This window comes from Pongo abelii, chromosome 1 (genome assembly GCF_028885655.2).
Source record: "Pongo abelii isolate AG06213 chromosome 1, NHGRI_mPonAbe1-v2.0_pri, whole genome shotgun sequence".
Classification (NCBI taxonomy): domain Eukaryota; kingdom Metazoa; phylum Chordata; class Mammalia; order Primates; family Hominidae; genus Pongo; species Pongo abelii.
In genome coordinates, this window is record NC_071985.2 from 173,564,022 (window position 1) to 173,582,841 (window position 18,820).

The 18,820-nt window shown below is 41.5% G+C and overlaps 1 protein-coding gene across 23 annotated transcripts in view; it reads right to left on the reverse strand.

Annotated features, from left to right (window-relative positions):
• Window positions 1–18,820, reverse strand: part of FGGY (FGGY carbohydrate kinase domain containing) — a 492,018-nt gene that overhangs the window by 211,501 nt on the left and 261,697 nt on the right. For all 23 annotated transcript variants that reach the window (XR_008514557.2, XR_008514537.2, XR_008514552.2 and 20 more), the window contains one exon: window positions 17,221–17,324. Coding sequence is in view for 18 of the 23 variants with exons in the window: in XM_024235117.3 (XP_024090885.2) it covers window positions 17,221–17,324 (104 nt within the window). In the remaining 5 variants the exon portion in view is untranslated. The remainder of the gene's footprint in view (window positions 1–17,220; window positions 17,325–18,820) is intronic.

The window sequence follows — 18,820 nt, forward strand, 5'->3', positions numbered from 1 at the left end:
TCTAGGTCTACTGCTCACCATTTTCTCTCCAGTGCCTGGCACAGAGTGAATGCTCTAAATAACCGGCTATATAAAATAAAGCAGTCTGGTAAGAAAGGTTAAGTCTTTTGGACGTGAACACAGATCTGCCTAACTTTAACATCCACGTGTTTTCTACTAGACTACATTTTCCTTATTTCAAAATGGTGATGATCGTATCCAATTAATTATTTCCCAGTGTAATAGTAGTAATCAAATGAGATTATAGATGTCAATGCAATGAACACAGAGTACATATTAAGCATCAACAATGTTCCACTACTCTGCACCTGGACCCAGAGGTCCACAGATGGGACATATGAAAGACGGCTGTCAATGACAAGTCCTTTTTGAATGTATATGGATTAAGATTACTTTGTGGAGGAAGATGTGGCTTCAAATATCATGGCAGGGAAAACCAAGGAGACTAATTAATACTTTCAAATTCAAACTGCACCTGTGTCCCAAATTATTCACTAGCACAAACAAAAGAAGCTCACTCTAAGACCTGATCAGAAGAAACATTTTTGAGTGCTTTTACCCAGGTGGCATCATCTTTCATCTGTGCCCAGGCTCAAGGAAGAGCTGGGTAGAGAGCTGCATTAAACACTGCACTTCAGCTTGGCACTGTGGGTTCGGAAGTAAACTCTGACTTCCTATTTACACTGAAAGATCTCAGGCCTTTGTGGTTTCCTGTTGCGTCCTGGTGTGTCTGCGTTCTGGTTTCTGGGTTTGTCTGCACAGAACTACAAACAGGATCTCTCACTGTTTCACTCCGTCCTGCTTTCCATGAGAAAATAAGAATTCCACAATCTCTAATTGTTGGCAGATTCTACCAGGTACTTTGTCCAAGTCATGACTTCTCAGTATGTCTTACCCAGACCTACCAAGAGATATTTTATTTGAAAGGATGGAGACAAAGGGATTCCTTAGTGTGCCCCAAATCTGGCAGGAACTGACTGATTCTCAAACTTGTTTTCCTTCATTTTACATTAATTTTACATTTATTTACTTCTCTCTTATATTCATCAAGTATAAATTTAGAGTACTGTCTATGTACAAGGTGCTCTGCTAGGCACTACGGAAACAATGAAATAAAGATATAATTGCTACTCTGAAAGAGCTTAAAGCAGTTTTTCTTGAAAGTTTTCCATTAGAATCACCTGGGCACATGTTACAATTACAGATTCTCATATACCCCTTCTGGCAAGACTTAGAGAATCAGACCCTGTGGGAGATGGGCCTGAGGAATTGCATTTCTAAAACAGTTACCCAGGTATATTTTGTGCACATTTATTGACAGTCAATGGCTTGCAGCTCAATGGAGAATTCACAGTCACAATGGAAATTAGAGACAAGGAACCAGGAGCTCTTCTGCAATGAACCAGACATTCACTAGCTGCAGGATCCTCCAATTTGAGTAGATGAAGATGAACCAAGGATTGCAAGATTGCAGTGAACATGGCTCAGGGGTCTGCTCAGATACATATCTGAGTCTTGGCCCTATCATTTATTAGCTGTGGGACACTGAACAAATCACTTAATTTCTTTGAGTCTCATTTGAAAAAAAGAAAACACCTGCTCTGACTGATTCTCTTAGTTATTCTGAGCATCAAATTCCATAAGACATTTAATAAACTCTAAAGCACCAAGGAAAAGTTAGCTCTTACGGTCACAAAAACTTTCATAAACAAGAAAATAATTGAGCCAACCCGTGAGGTTTCTGTTAAGCAATCAGAACCACCCCATTTCTCTGAACAATCTCAATCTTTGTTCATGGGACCCACTTTCTCTTGAATATTACAGCTGCGTTATGTGGTTCTTCCAGGTTCTAACAGCTTTTTACAAAAGCAGAGCTCAAAACTGCACCCAGTTCTGAGGAGGACAGCAAGATATACTTCTGGTACCAGGTTAACATAATTCAAGGAATGGGTATAAAATACCACGTACTAGCCTGTAATCTCTTTGACCTCAATTCCATCATCTCTCAGATGTGGAAATATATTCTGTTGTGCAATTTTATGTGACTGTCCTCTAATGATGCTTAATTTATGTTAAATCTGAATATATTAGGATCATTACCTTTTGTTCCTTTTATTTTGATCTAAGACATGGTTACCATATCTTTCTCTTTCTTATATAGCTATAATTTTTGTCCATTCAGGGATTTGACAATTAGCCTTAATTATTTGCTGTGAGGATTAGAAAGTCTATACACAGAATGCCTAGCAGAGAAACTGGCACATGTTAAGTATTTAATAAATCCTAGCTGTCATAATTTTTAAGTATAAATGTGTTCCTTGCCCATTCTTGAACTGTTGTCCCCAAATTCCTCTTCTTTACATACCATACATAAAAATGAACAGCCTTTTTTTTTTTTCTGAGTATTTCTTTTTCTTTTGTAAATCCAAATTTTACATCCTTGAACTTGTGATTTGGTGTTTACTATTTATTTTAATGATGATACAAATTGTTATCTGTTACCGTATCACTTTAAACTAACTTAATTATAAACTATGTGTTGACTACCTACTCTATGCCCTAGAGATAAAACACTGAAGTAGATATTTTTCCCCAACTACTCAAGGAGTTCAGGCTCACGGGAAAGACAGAGAATGACAAGCAGTGCACCACAGCTATGTATAAAGAGCTGTGAAGGCCCAGAGGAGTCATAATCTATTAAACATGGTGGAGGAAGGGAAGAGGGCCTTAGGGAGGTGACACCTGAACTAGATCTTTGGGGAAGACGCACACCCGGACAGTGTAGTAACTAAGAACCCAAGGTTTGTTGTCTCCATACTTTGGTTCAACCTCAGCTCTACCTCTTCCTAGCTCTGTGACCTCTCCAAGCTTCAGTTTCCTCATCTAAACACTGGGGGGATGTAACACAATAAGAATACCCCCCCGCCCCCCCCCACCACCCCCCCTGCCCCCCCACCATAGAATTTGCTGGGAGTAACAAACAACATAGTAAATCCTCAGTATATGAAATGATGATTCTAGTAATGATGCTACTCAACAAGCAGAGGGAGATGTGGCCGTTCCAGGCAGGGAAAACAACATGCCCAAAGGCCAGATGAATAAGAGAGCACAGGCTCTTTTCAAGAAAAGCAAGTACAGGTCTACCACACTTCTTCAACCCAAAGCATTTCAAATACCAAAAGTTTTTTCACAATTCATTTGATGGTAAAATCTGATCTGAATGGATCAAGCCATTTAAAGCTGATTTAACCTGTTTGGTGTGAATATTCATATGTTTTACTGTAGAGATATTAGTATGCACGATTACAGGTGCTGCCCCAAACTTCACTGGCAGTGTTACGCATTATATTGTATATATACAGTATTAACTGCCTAAAATCTGGCCATTCTTTATGCTCAAACATCTCTGGTTCCATGGAATTCAAACAAGGGTGTGCAGATGCACCTGCTAGAACACAGGATGAATGGTGAGGGATAGCACGGAATGGCATCAGAGGTGGGCAGGGGCAATAATGCTGGAACTCGTATGCCTAGCTACCATTCAGGAGACTTGACAAAGGATTTTTTATTGACAAAGCATTTTTATCAGGAGAATGAAACCATCAGATTTAATATTCAGGACCATTTTGACTGTGAGTCTATGGGAATAAACAGGTCCAAGCAATTTGGTGCTCTGCACACCACAGAAGAACGCACACATACATAAAAATAACTGACCATTTTCTCTGTGGGCACCTCTTCTGTTTCCTGGGCCAGTCCCTTAATTCCAGAGAACCTATGCCCTGTCTTCCAAGATCATAGCAAATATATCTGCTAAAGGTTAAATGGAAACCTGTAATTTTATCAGGCAAACAGATGATAGGAGAATAAGTCATGGAAGCCCCAAGACTGCTCTATGTCAAATAGTACCTGGGTAGCTGATCATTCATTCAAAAGCATCTTCCAGTTAAATATTTCCTCAACCAACAGAATTGTGGCTCAGTCTTTGCCTGGTGCCACACAAGGCTACAACGATCAACTAAACAGCCCAAATACAAATTGGCAATTAGCTGTTCTTAATGCTTTTCAATCAGTTTTATATATATATATTTTTGGCCCGCTTTGAGGTATAATTCAGTGGACAACTCGGTTGTGCACAGATAAAATTGTGTGACTGATTTAACCAATGCTGCTGTGGCATGTGGGAAGGGTCAGCTAATCAAGGAAAGAACCTAAGGCCTGACCAATAACTTGGTGGTTTATATGCTGTATCTCCCTTTCTCTGCCCAGCCTTTTACTCCATCAGAGAACAGAAATCAAACAGGTATGGCACGATTTCTTCTCCAACAAACCTTTACAGTTGCTAACTGGTATTTTTCTGTCTGTCCTTATGCTCATGTATATATCTACTGTTTAACGGACACCTATTATGTGTCAGGTACATCCAAGTAAATGGCAATGTACTATTGTATGATATCCTTCTGTTATCTCCCTAAGTAATAAAGACCACACACTAGTATCATTCCAAAATGTAACCTAAAAAATGGGCAGTAAGTCTCCTCTTTCTCAAACATCACTATACTCAGTTCTCTAGATGTTTTAAAAATACAAGGTGATAAATTTCATGGTATGTAAATTATCTTTCAACAAATAGATTTACAACATACATGACAGTATCACTGTCAGTATAACTGACAGTAACTTTCATTCAGGATTTAAGACTTTGGTTCTATTCTAATGCAATATATCCCAAACCCATAAGAATACAGCCAAAAGGTCCACTCACTGTCTCATCTGAACTTTTTTTTTTTTTCTATTGGCAGTAGGGAGCCACTGACGGTTAATTAGGAAGGGACTTTCAATCTCATTCCTTCAGTGTTGATTGCTCAAAAAGCTTCCCATTGGTTCTTCTGAGATCTTTGATCTCACTGTTATTTCTCCTGGGGCTCTAACCATTGGTTAAGTGAAAGAGTAGAAACTACCTCAAACTTCTGAGAGCTCTTAAGAGTACTTTCAGAAGATATAAAAATGTAATTAACGTATGAAAAAACAGACATTTGGAACACACAAAGAGAATAGGAGAAGAGGATGAAAAACTAAGAGAAAAACAAGGCATAAATACTAAAGCCTCTGAACTAAATGTATGTTGAACTAAATGAGCTCATGCATGCAGGCACTGGGCACGGGACCCAATGCTTGGTTAGGGCTCCACCTTGACTGCCTCATCATCTATTTCATCCACACCAAACTGCTGGAAAAGGACAAACCCTCTCCCCTTACTGAGGGTTACTGCCAGGTAACCCTCAGCAGCCACAATATTAGAATCACCCACACAACAGATGTGTGGTAAATAGGAAAAGGAAAAAAAAATCAATGTGGTTTTCATCATGCTCTCCAAACAAATACAAAAACATCTTCGTGAGTTGGGAAGTCAGCCGCATGTCTTCACATTGCCAAATTTGGTACTTGACCACAGCGCAGCAGGGAACAGGGGAAGATTAAATAGGGAGTCTCATAAATACTCTCTTCCCAGGGGACGATGCTGACAAGTGATGTTGTTTATTTTTATTGTTATCATTAGGCTGGTGGCTTCTTGAAAGGAAGTGATTTGGAAGACTGGGAAAAAGGGAAAATGAAAGCACTGCGCTCTAGCTGTGATCCAGCCTTAACTTTGCAGTTCTCATCAGGCTCTGGGAAAGATCTGCTGTGTAATCACTCTACCTCATTCCCACAAAACACGTGTGTTTATGGTCAACCCATCCCACAGCCTGTGTCTCATCATTCTGCTTACTGTTGAGAGTCTGAGCTCTGGAATCCAACTGCCTGAGTGGCAAACCTATCTGTAAGACTTACGGCTGGGCGCGGTGGCTCACGCCTGTAATCCCAGCACTTTGGGAGGCTTAGGCGGGTGGATCACAAGGTCAGGAGATCGAGACCATCCTGGCTAACACGGTGAAAACCCGTCTCTACTAAAAATACAAAAAATTAGCCGGGCGTGGTGGCGGGTGCCTATAGTCCCAGCTACTCAGGAGGCTGAGGCAGGAGAGTGGCGTGAACCTGGGAGGCGGAGCTTGCAGTAAGCCGAGATGGCGCACCTGCACCCCAGCCTGAGCAAGAGTGCGACAAGACTCCGTCTTAAAAAAAAAAAAAAAAGGACTTACTAGCTAGACAGCCTTGGATAAGTCACTTGTCTCTCTGAGCCTCAGTTTCAGTCCCCATAAATTGGTAAGATAATTCTGACAACTGTATAAGGTTATTATGAGGGTTAAAAAAATCCAAATTTCTTAGACCATGATAAACATATAATAAATATTAGCTGTTATTGTCATTGCTGCTAATCAAGGCAGTCCTCTAGAACTTTCCACTCCCATATACCACCCCCATACCGCCCCACTCCCTTGTACCCTTGGGAGAAGAACCCATGCTGCTAATCAGGAGGGAGCTAAAACACAGCTGCACCATTTTCGTCCTCTACTTCTAGAGGAAGAACTTACACCATTCTTCCAGGCAACTTGCAGTCTTTTGTGGAAAACTGGACTCAGGCCATCTGATAGGTAAGATTCCCCCAAAGTCTTTTGTTACTGACCTTCTGAGATGCCTTGTTTCACCTGACTTCGCTGTGTTCCTAGTGGGTTTCCAGAAACATGGGGCCAGATATCCCTGCCTGGCTTTTATAGGAATGGAATGTCTGGATCACAGGGTAGACATAGGTTTTACGAAACTGCTAAAATGTTTTCCAAAGTCGTTGCACCATTTGACATTCCTGCCAGCAGTATGTGAGTTCCAGTTCCCCACATTATCACCACAACTTCAGCCATTCTAGTAAGTGTGGAGTGGATCTCACTGTGGCTTTCACTTGCATTTTCCCAATGACTAATGATTTTGAGCATCCTCTGCTCCTCTAACAAACAAATACTGTGCAGTGCCTCATGGACCTGGGTGAAACATGGGCCCCCCAGGCCCAGGCCACACCCTTTGCCTCTGGGGAACGTTTTCTTTGGTGTTCTGAGGAAGCTGTAGAGTGCTGTAATAGACATCACTCAGAGAACACAGCTCTAAGAACGTAGCACGGTCTGAAGGGTGGCTTTTTTGTGGTTAGAGCCCAAAGACACTAAGGCCAGAGGCTCTCTAACTGATTTCTGAACAGTTGTTAGATGGAGATACTGCAAAATTTTTCTCCCAATTTGTAGGTTGCCCATTCACTCTGACGATAGTTTTTTTGGCTGTGCAGAAGCTCTTTAGTTTAATCAGATCCCATTTGTCTATTTTGGCTTTTGTTGCCATTGCTTTTGGTGTTTTAGTCATGAAGTCTTTGTCCATGCCTATGTCCTAAATGGTACTGCCTAGGTTTTCTTCTATGTTTTTTATGGTTTCAGGTCTTATGTTTAAATCTTTAATCCATCTTGAGTTAAGTTTTGTATAAGGTGTAAAGGAAGGGGTCCAGTTTCAGTTTTCTGCATATGGCTAGCCAGTTTTCCCAACACCATTTATTAAATAGGGAATCCTTTCCCCATTCCTTGTTTTTGTCAGGTTTGTCAATGATCAGATGGTTGTAGATATGTGGTGTTATTTCTGAGGCCTCTGTTCTGTTCCATGGGTCTACATATCTGTTTTGGTACCAGTACCATACTGTTTTGGTTACTGTAGCCTTGTAGTAGAGTTTGAAGTCAGGGAGCATGATGCCTCTAGCTTTGTTCTTTTGGCTTAGGATTGTCTTGGCTATACAGGCTCTTTTTTGGTTCCATATGAAATTTAAAGTAGTTTTTTCTAATTGTGTGAAGAAAGTCAATGGTAGTTTGATGGGAATAGCATTGAATCTATAAATTACTTTGAGCAGTATGGCCATTTTCACAATATTGATTCTTCCTATCCATGAGCATGGAATGTTTTTCCATTTGTTTGTGTCCTCTCTTATTTCCTTGAGCAGTGGTTTGTAGTTCTCCCTCATATCCCTTGTAAGTTGTATACCCAGGTATTTTATTCTCTTTGTAGCAATTGTGAATGGGAGTTCACTCATGATTTGACTCTCTATTATTGGTATAACCCGTCATATAAACAGAACCAATGACAAAAACCACGATTATCTCAATAGATGAAGAAAAGGCCTCCAATAAAATTCAACACCCCTTCATGCTAAAAACAATCTATAAACTAGGTATTGAATGAACATATCTCAAAACAAGAAGCTATTTATGACAAACCCACAGCCAATATCATAGTGAGTCGGCAAAAGCTGGAAGCATTCCCTTTGAAAACCGGCACAAGACAAGGATGCCCTCTCTCACCACTCCTATTCAACATACTATTGGAAGTTCTGGCCAGGGCAATCAGGCAAGAGAAAGAAATAAACGTATTCAAATAAGAAGAGAGGGAGTCAAATTATCTCGGTTTGCAGATGACATAATTGTATATTTAGAAAACCCCTTCATCTCAGCCCTAAAATTCCCTAGGCTGATAAGCAACTTCAGTAAAGTCTCCGGATACAAAATCAATCTTTTTTCTGTTTTTAAAAAGCATTATTGAGCTAATAGCTTTCAATACACTGTACATATTTAAGATGTCTGATTTGGAAAGTTTTGACATAGCATACATCAGTGAAGTTATTACCACAATCAAGATAAACATACCCAAATCTTTCCTTGTGCCTCTTTTTGAGCCTACTCTCCTGGCCCTCATTGCGCCCATTTCGTGATTCCAGGCAACTACTGATCTGCTTTTTGTCACTATATATTTGTTTGCTTTTGCAAGAATTTAAATAATGGAACTATTTTTTATTCAAGAAAGTTTGTGTTTGTTTCTGGTGCAATGACTTTGGAAAACAGTTTGGCAGTTTCTTAAAACTTACATCTACCCTGTGATCCAGACATTCCATTTCTATAAAAGCTGGGCAGGGATATCTGGCCTCATATTTCTGAAAGTCCACCAGGAACATGGCAAAGTCAGGTGAAACAAAGCATCTCAGAAGGCCAGGAACAAAAGCCTTTAGGGGGAATCTACCTATCAGCTGGACTGAGCCCACTTTTCCACAAAAGATTGCAAGTTGCCTGGAAAAATTAATGGCTTCTGTCACTCAGCATAATTATTTTGTGTGATTAATCCATGTTGTACCTTATATTATGGTTCATTCCCTTTTACTGCTTAGTAGTATTTCGTTCTCTTGATACACCAAGAGTTGATCTATTCACTCTTGAAAGATATCTGGGTTGTTTCCAGTGCTGGACTATTACAAAGCTTTATTTGTTGGTATGAACATTACTGTACAAATTTTTGTATGGATACATGCTTTTGTAAGAGTGGAACGGCTAGATCACGCAGTAGGAATATGTTAACTTTGTAACTGCTAAACCGTTTTCCAAAATGGTTGCATCATTTGACATTCCCACCAGTGGTGTGTGAGAGCTACAGTTCCTCACATCTTCACCACAACTTCAGCCATTCTAAGATGAGTAGGAGTAGTAGAGAATCTTACTGTGGTTTTAATTTGCATTTCCCTAATGACCAGTGCTTTTCATTCAAATTTCTCCTTTGGTGAAATGTCTGTTCAAACATTTGCTCATGTTTGGCCCTTTGAATTGAGTCTGCTCTCCCTTTCCTCTAGGCCTTTGAGGGAAGCTATTCAGCTGAAAGGGAGGAGGAAGGACTCTCTGGTCAGTCTCCTAGAGGGCTCAAAGTGTCGCCTTCCTACACATTGTGTGACCCACTTAACCACTCTTTGCCTCAGTCTCCTAACCTGTAAAATGAGGGACAGTAATGGTGCCTACTTCGTAGGACTGCTGAGCTATTTACATGATACAAAGTTTTAGTAAGGTGCTTAGTACATGGTCTGCCGTCAACAGATGGTAGCAAGTAGTATTACTGCTCACCTCCTCATGAGGATTGAGGCTAGGGTGCTACTGCCTGGGGTCAGAGATATTAAACATACTCAGTCCAGCACAATGTTTCTATGTTTCTCAAATGTCTTGAAAAACAAGCTACCTTGAGCTTCTTGAGTGCACAGTCTGTCTCTCATTGTCCACTGAACCACATCAACCCTCTCCTCGCCAAATCAATGCCTAACATATAGTTTGTTTTCAAAACATGCAGTCTGAGAGCTAGTCTTGACACAGAGAGTGTCCTGAGAATGCTGGTTCCTAGAGGGCTGACGACAACACGTCCTGGTAAACAAAGAGGAAGCAAGGCACTTTCTAAGCAGCACCTCAGCACTTTCACTGTTAGGTGTAACAGTGGTCTACTGTACCGTGTGGAATCCCATCCCACTCCACCCCTCTGGTAACTTTTGCCAATGTCACTTGTTAAAGAGACCATGACAGAGAAACTGGTCCCACTTGCCCACTCTTCTCAGCTAGTAACATAAGACCATCAGTTCATAATACATGGCTGTGCTGTCTCCCTGTGGTGCCCTCCCAAAGGGCTCATACACACCCACATCCTGCTCAGGCCTCAGGGGAAGTCAGCTGTGAGGCTTTGAGGACACGGCAAAGAAAAACAAAGTGGAGAAGACTGAGGAAAGGGCCTACTACAGAAACTGGGCTGGCAGGAACAGTGTCTCAGTGGGGGCGGGGAAGCCATGATCCTGCAAATATCTCTTCCTATAGGAAAACCTCCTCATCTACCCAAGACTTGGGACAGCCCCTTCTTCCTATTTCCACCACACTCCAGCCATGCATTAACTATAGTAGTTACCATTTTGTATTGTAGTATCTCCTTTTTTTGTCTGTCTTTCTCAATGTGCCTGAGCTCTTTGAAGGCAGGCATGACATTTTATCTTATTGAAGACTTTTAGCACTTAGCCAGGTAAATTAAAAAAAAAAGTTTCCTTTATGAGTGAATAGTTAACGAATATTTTTTAAATAAATTTTAAATTTTAGAATAGTTTTACAATATAAGATGGTTGTAAAGATCGTATATACCTCACATCCAGTTACATTTCCCCTATCATTAATATCTTATCAGGTATATATGTCACAGTGAACGATGCTGATATATTATCATGAACTGAAGACCATACTTTATTCAGATTTCCTTAGATTTTACCTAATGTTCTTTCTCTGCTCCAGGATCCCATCCAGGATACCATATTACATTTAGTTATCATGGCTCTTTAGGTTCCTCTTGGCTGTGATAGTTTCTCTGACTTTCCCTGTTTTTTGATGACCTGGATGACAGCTTTGAGAAATACTGGTCAAGTATTTTACAGGATGTCCCTTAACTAAGATCTGTTTGGTGTTTTCCTGGTAATTAGACTGGGCTTATAGGATTGCGGGATGAACACAACAGAGACAAAGTGTCATTTTCATTACATCATATCAAGGGTACGTACTATCAACATGACTTATCATTGTTGATGTTGACCTTGTCACGTGGATGACTGTTTCTCAAATTTCTCCAATGTAAAATTACTCTTCCCCTGTTTTCCATACCATATTTTGTGGAAGGAAATCGCTATGTGCAGCCCACACTTAAGGAGTGGAAAGTTATGCTCTACCTCCTTGATGGTGGAACATTTACATAAATTATTTGGAATCTTTCTGCATGGGAGATGTCTCTCTTCTTTTCAATGATTTATTTATTCAAAACAATTTATGTCAGTATGGTCTTATGGACATTTATGCTATACTTTGGGTTATAATTCATAACACTTTATTTTACTGCTTAAGTTGTTCCAGTTTTGGCCACTGGGAGCTCCCACAGTTGGCTCCCTGTGACATATTCTCATCTTTTTTTGTTGAGAACTTCCTAACTTTCTGGCACTGCAAATGCTCCAAGCTCATCTTGTATATTTCCTATTCCAATCCTAAAATCAACTATTTCTCCAAGGAGTCCTGGTTCTTTGTATTGGATAATGGTATTAGATACCATGATCTGGATACTATGTGCTTGTAAAAACCAGCTCTTGGGGTGTCCTTATTTCTAGACCATCTCAGCTAACAGAACCAGGAAATAAATATGTGTTTACTAACCTGTATATGTATATATATCCATAACTATTTCTATACGCATCCATCTGCATCTATGTTAAACTACATATGAGTTTGTTGCAGGAAGTCAGGGAGGGACCCCAAACAGTGGGACTGGCTGGAGCTGCAGCAGAGGAACATAAATTGTAAAGATTTCATTTTAATATGGACATATATCAGTTCCCAAATAATACTTTTATAATTTCTTACGCCTATCTTTACTTCAATCTCTGAACATAAATTGTGAAGATTTCATTTTAATATGGACATTTATCAGTTCCCCAAATTAATACTTTTATAATTTCTTATGCCTGTCTTTACTTTAATCACTTAACCCTGTTATCTTCATAAGCTGAGAATGTACTTCACCTCAGGACCACTATTGTGTTAACTGTACAAATTGATTGTAAAACATGTGTGTTTGAACAATATGAAATCAGTGCACCTGGAAAAAGAACAGAATAACAGTGATTTTAGGGAACACAGGAAGACAACCATAAGGTCTGACTGCCTGTGGGGTCGGGCAAAAAGAGCCATATTTTTCTTCTTGCAGAGAGCCTAAAAACAGATGTGCAAGTAGGGAAGATATCGCTAAATTACTTTCCCAGCAAAGAATATTAATAATTAATACCCTGGAGAAGGAATGCATTCCTTGGGGGAGGTCTATAAACAGCCACTCTGGGAGTGTCTGTCTTATGCGGTTGAGATAACGACTGAAATACACTCTGGTCTCCTGCAGTACCCTCAGGCTTATTAGGGTGGGGAAAAAACCCACCCTGGTAAATTTGAGGTCAGATCGGTTCTCTGCTCTTGAACCCTGTTTTCTGTTGTTTAAGATGTTTATCAAGACAATACATGCACAGCTGAACATAGACACTTATCAGTAGTTCTGAATTTGCCCTTGTCCTGTTTCCTCAGAAGCATGTGTGATCTTTGTTCTCCTTTTTGCCCTTTGAAGCATGTGATCTTGTGACCTACTCCCTGTTCTTGCACCCCCTCCCCTTTTGAAATCCTTAATAAAATTTGCTGGCTTTAAGGCTCAGGTGGGCATCATGGTCCTACCGATATGTGATGTCACCCCCGGCAGCCCAGCTGTAAAATTCCTCTCGTTGTACTCTTTCTCTTTACTTCTCAGCCGGCTGACACTTACGGAAAATAGAAAGAACCTACGTTGAAATATTGGGGGTGGGTTCCCCCGATATGAGTTCATACTGATGTCTCTAATTCTAATCCATAACCACATGGATTGTTCATGTGATTAATGACTCATTTTTAATAACAATATCATATTTGGTATTTTATGCCAGGTACAGTGCCAAGTCATTTACAAAGATGGCCTAATTTGAACCTGAACAAAACTTTATGGGTAAATACTATTACTCACATTTAACAGATGCAGAAACTGAGGCACTGAAAGATGAAGCATCCTGCTTGAATTCACACAGTAAGTGGTGGGGGCAGCGTATGAGCCTAAGTCTTTGAGTCTCCACATCCATTCAATGATAGAGAACCACTATCTCTATATTAAGACTGAAAAAACTTCAGTTCTGAGCGATTTAAGATGCAGATGTAGTTCCCAGCTCTCTTCAGGTATTGTTCTGCTCAAATCTTACCTCCTCAGTGTTTCTCCCTACCCCGACCCCCCAGGGTCCTGTCCCCATCTGACAATCTGACATGCTAACTGGAAGACAAGTTGCCAAGTTACAACCCAACCTGACAGCTCAAGAAAAGGATGTCGGTGCAATGGCAAGGATCAGCTCCATCTTACCCCATGACTTTTCAACCTCTGGCTAACCCCTGCTGTGTATTATCTGGGGTTTTGGTGACTTGGTAGTAATTAACTCTGAACAAGAAGCTCTGCTTTCATGGAGTTAAAAAAAGAACAGCATTTTTTCCCCTGTTAATTAAATCATCCACAAGGAAGATAAATGTGCAGCTCATGCTTGTATCTTCTAAAATATCAAAGGCCTTATTAACATGTCTTATGTTCAACCTCAGGCTTTTTCTCCAGATTCCTGGAAGCAACAGGAACCTGGAGGTAGGAAGCTTCTAAGTATTTACCAATACTCATTTATGTGGTCATTCATTCATTCATTTATTCTTTTAGGGTGATCTAGAAAGAGGCAACCTGGATCAAGCACAAAATGTTCCTGGGAATTTTGCCTCAATCTACTAAATTGGAAACATCAGAAGTGAGCAGACAGGAAGAAAGAGGATCCTTCAGATCATGCTGAAAACCACTTTTTGAAAAGCCCACACCCCCCTTTGGTCCCTGTGTTCTGTTTGGTTAATTTTTCCTCACAGTGGCAGTTTTATTTGCCAGAACCACAACAAAGGGGGTCCTTCAGTCTCCCTGGGAGTGTTTCCTCAGACCTGCACCTCTCCTAGACCTCACAAAGGTGTTATTGTTGCTGGGCTCCCAGCACCTGAGGAGATCAAAGGCACTTTCCCATGCCAGCATGACCACAGTCTCGCCCTCATGACATAACATTAAAGCTGATGATTAATCCCCTTGGCCCAGAGGGTCCCTTCCCACTCCCAAGTACAAAGCAGGATGGGGGTGGAGACTTTATTTCCAGCACAACACCGCCATCATAAACTGGCATTTTATGGCCCTCATTCATCGCAACCAACTGCAGCTGCCCATCAAACTCGTTAAAGCCCAAACAGTTGCTTCATGTGAGCCGTTTACATCACTAGGAAAGTTTAATAACAATCTCCACCATTTTTGAGTGTCTGCTGTGTGCTAGGTACAAACCTACATAATGCATGTTACTCAACAACCCTGTAAGACTGGCATCATTATCCCCAATTTGATGGATGAAGAATCTGAGGCTTAGAGAAGTTAAGTAGCTCACTCAGGTCAGAGGGCCAAAACATGCATGAGCAGATGTTCAAGCTTGCCTCTGGACAATGTAAAAGCCCATGCTCTCACCATTCCTCTATGGGTACATCATCCTCATGCACAATTCAGGGAGGCAAGGAGGAGTATGAGCTTTGGAATCAGAAGTTAGATTTGAGTTCTTAGCTCCAGAACTTCAAAGCTTTGTGACTTTGGGAAAATTACTGGACTTTTCTATACTTTAGGTCCCAAATGTGTACAATAAATGGGTAGGGAAAGCCAGCCTCATCTCCATTAAGAGACAGTAAGACTGAGAAGCAGGCCATCACAGAGACACTTGCATCCATTTAGATTTGCTTCTGTTCAGAAATCTGAATTGAGTGGGGTAAAAATGCCTGAGATTCAGATCTCCCAGGAGAAGCCTGATTAGATGTATCCCTGTGAAAATAACAGATAATTTAAACAGGATTAAATCAGTATTCAGTGAAGACAATCTAACAAGTATAGACTCATATCAAGGGAAAGAAGGGCTGGCTCCTGGGCTGGTGCCTTCTGGCTTAAAGAGGCCTCAGGCCTCTGCAGATCTCTCCCTTCAAGGACAGCTGAGCCTTACAAAAGGGCTGCTGAGCAGAAGAAATATGCTGAAATTATTATTATTATTTTTGAGACAGAGTTTCGCTCATGTTGCCCAGGCTGGAGTGCAATGGCACAATCTCGGCTCGCTGCAACCTCTGCCTTCTGGGTTCAAGCGATTTTCCTGCCTCAGCCTCCCGAGCAGCTGGAATTACAGGTGCCTGCCACCACGCCTGGCTAATTTTTTGTATTTGTAGTAGAGACGGGGTTTCACCATGTTGGCCATGCTGGTCTTGAACTCTTGACCTCAGGTGATCCACCCACCTCGGCCTCCCAAAGTGCTGGGATTACAGGCTTGAGCCACTGTGCCTGGCCAAATATGCTGCAATTTTTAAACTTAGAAAAATTCCATTCAAGACTGCCCAGAGCCCAGACAAACAGAAGGAAATCTATTTCCTTAAAGTCCAGCACGAATGTCACCTCAAGAAGATTCTACCACCCTATACGCTACCAGGCAGAGTCAGCCACTGTTTGCTTTCTGCTCAGTAACAACAACAGTCCTAGTGATTAAGAGTGAGCCCTTGTGATGTGCTTACAGCACGTGGAGCACTTAGTATCATCTCATTTAATTCTTGCAGCACTCTGACAGGTGCTGTCACTCTCTACATATTGCAGATGAGGAATCTGGGGCCCAGAGAGTTTAAGTACCTTGCCCAAAGGCCCACACTTAGTAAACTGAGGAAGTGGGACTGGAAACCACTCGGGCTGGCTCCCTCAGCCATACAAAATGGGATGCCATGTGCAAGAATACCTCGCATATTGCTTGGCACATAACAGATGCTTAGTATCACGAGTTCAATTTGTATCTACATTGGGGGGCCTTACATTATATTCTAATACCTGTTATAACTTCATCTCATCCCATTGAGCCGGTGTCATTCTTATATCCACAGTTTAGCACAAGAGCAGGGATTGATAAATAAGTACATGTATTTATATCGACTGAATTAGAATATCTGATGGTAAAAAGGCTCAGGGGTCCCTACAGTTGCAAAACAGTCTCACATCCCACATAATTTCCTCCATAGCTGCTTTGGTTCTGCCCTGGGCTGTGTCCCGCTCTAATCTCTGCTCATCTCCCTGCTCCTCCCCCACTCTGCCCTCTATTATACTTATCTGGGAAAATTCCAAAGAGTTGTCGATTTAAGTTTAACCGAGTAATGACTTTTAAATAAAAATATGGTAGAAATGGGTACTTATCGGAATGGAATGCTTTCAGACTCATGCATTTAAATAAGATATAAATTTTAGGGCAGGCACTAAATTTTAACTGCAATCTTGGAGAAAGCCTTTCCACTAATTCATGGAGAAAAATTAACAACGTGAAAATTGCTTATCAGTGTTCTTTTGAAGTCATGATACGCAGGCTAATTCTATAGATCATCAGGACGCTCCCAGGGAGATGGATTTATATTGATTGAGAGAGAGTTCCCTGACCAAGGAAAACAGACACTCTTTGCAGAGAAGACCCCGCTACCCATTAGGGTCAGATCAGTCTGGGGGAGCTAGACTTTGTCACCTTAGGATCAGATGTCACCATTCATGCCTGGGCTCTCTGGCCAGGATGACGTCAAAGGGAGCACTCAATCCTTTTCATGCTTACTAAGAATTTGGCTCCTGGAAAAAAGATCCAGCAAATGTAAGCAAGGGAGGTGGAGTGCGGAGCTGGGCTTCTGGCTAGACAAAGCACAAGGGGCAGGCAGGGAAAAGAGGAAAGACGTGAAAGGGTGAAGAAGCCAGCACTCAGGGTCTCCTTCCAGGCTACCTCCTGCTGTGTGGTGGCCTTGCCTTTGTGCTCAGTGGACTCACCCCCATGTGACAAGAAGACGTTCCACAGATGACAGCCAGCCGTGACGTCACTGGCTGCCCCTCACAGACGAGGCCGTGCCCTCTCACATCTGCCCCAATCACTCCTGTGAGAAAGGAAAACAAAAACAAATCCTCTTTAACACATAAAAAAAGAAGGAGAGAAAGCTAAAAACAAGCATTAAAAAATCTTCTTTTTAATAGTCAAACAACATGGAGGAAGGGTCCTGTGTGTAGGGCAGTCTCAAGGAGAAACCCAAAGTGCATACTTGCCTGCATAGGAAAACTCGGAAGCCTGCTCAGATTTTGCTTTGTTCTGGTCAATGTATGGCACCCAACGTTATAATAATGGCAGTAATTGTGATTGTCTTAATAAAAGCAGTAGCTATCAGTTATTTTGTGCTCACTAAATACCAGGCACTATGCTACATATTTGCATACATGGTCGCATTTTAACACCATCATAGATATTATTAATGCTAGACATCAGAGGAGAAACTAAGGTCTGAAGAGGTTAACTGACTTGCCCGAGGTCACTGCTAAGAAGGAGTGGAGCCAAATGGAATCTGGTTTAACACATCACATCTCAATCCCAAAGAAGCAAAAGCAAAGGATGGTCTGATGACTGAATCTTTCTGGCATCCCTAGGTCACCATTCTTACTACTACTTATCGCAGAACTCCAATTGTGAAGAAGAGAATGATTGAGAGCGAGTTCCTAGTAACAGAATGCCAAATAGCAGAGGGTTTCCCATAAATGGTATAAATTCAGGCTTCTTCCCCATAGGGCTCATATTCCTTGATACTTGCAGGGCAACTAAAGCTACAAATGTGACAAGAAAGCTAGAAAGACTCTTTAGGGCCTGGAATTGTATTCATTTGTTCAAATATCCAACAAGCCCCTTCTATGCACAAAACAATGTATACTAGGTGTGATGTGGAAGCCACAAACATGCAGACTTGCAGGACTACAACACAAAGCTGGGGGTGGAAAGTACTCAGGCAGGACGCAGAGACTTAGACACAGGAGAGGACAGGTCCTGCTGACCTCATCAGCTCCCACGCAATGGCACGTTTGCTCTCAATCTCTAATCCTCAATGCTCTTTCCCACCTCAAGACCTTCACATTTGCTCTTCCCTCTGCCTGGAATGCCATTCCCCCAACCTTGCTGTCAGGCCAACTCCTAATTACAGGGCTTCCCTGACCCTCTAGGACAGATGATTCTCCCTGTTAAATAGTCTCATGCAATGGACTTCCCTAGCACAAAAGACATGGGTAATTTTAAAACATCATACATCCCATCTGCCTCCCTTCTATGATAAAAGTTGCTAGTAGCTGGCACTCTTACTTACATGCATAGCCCAGGACCTACCACAGTAGCTAGCTCAATACAGGAAGTAGGAGTACAAACGCTTGGGGGTGCAAGGATGAAGAAGACAAGTCCCTGCTCACAGTCTGGTGGGAAGGAGACAGAAGCCTAAATGGAGCATTTCAGTGCAGGGAAATCAGTGTATCACAGGAGGGGCCACAAAGGCACCTAACCCACCTATAGGGGCCCAGGGAAGTTCAGTCTCTACTCAATTCTGCAGAAGTTAGCCAGGTA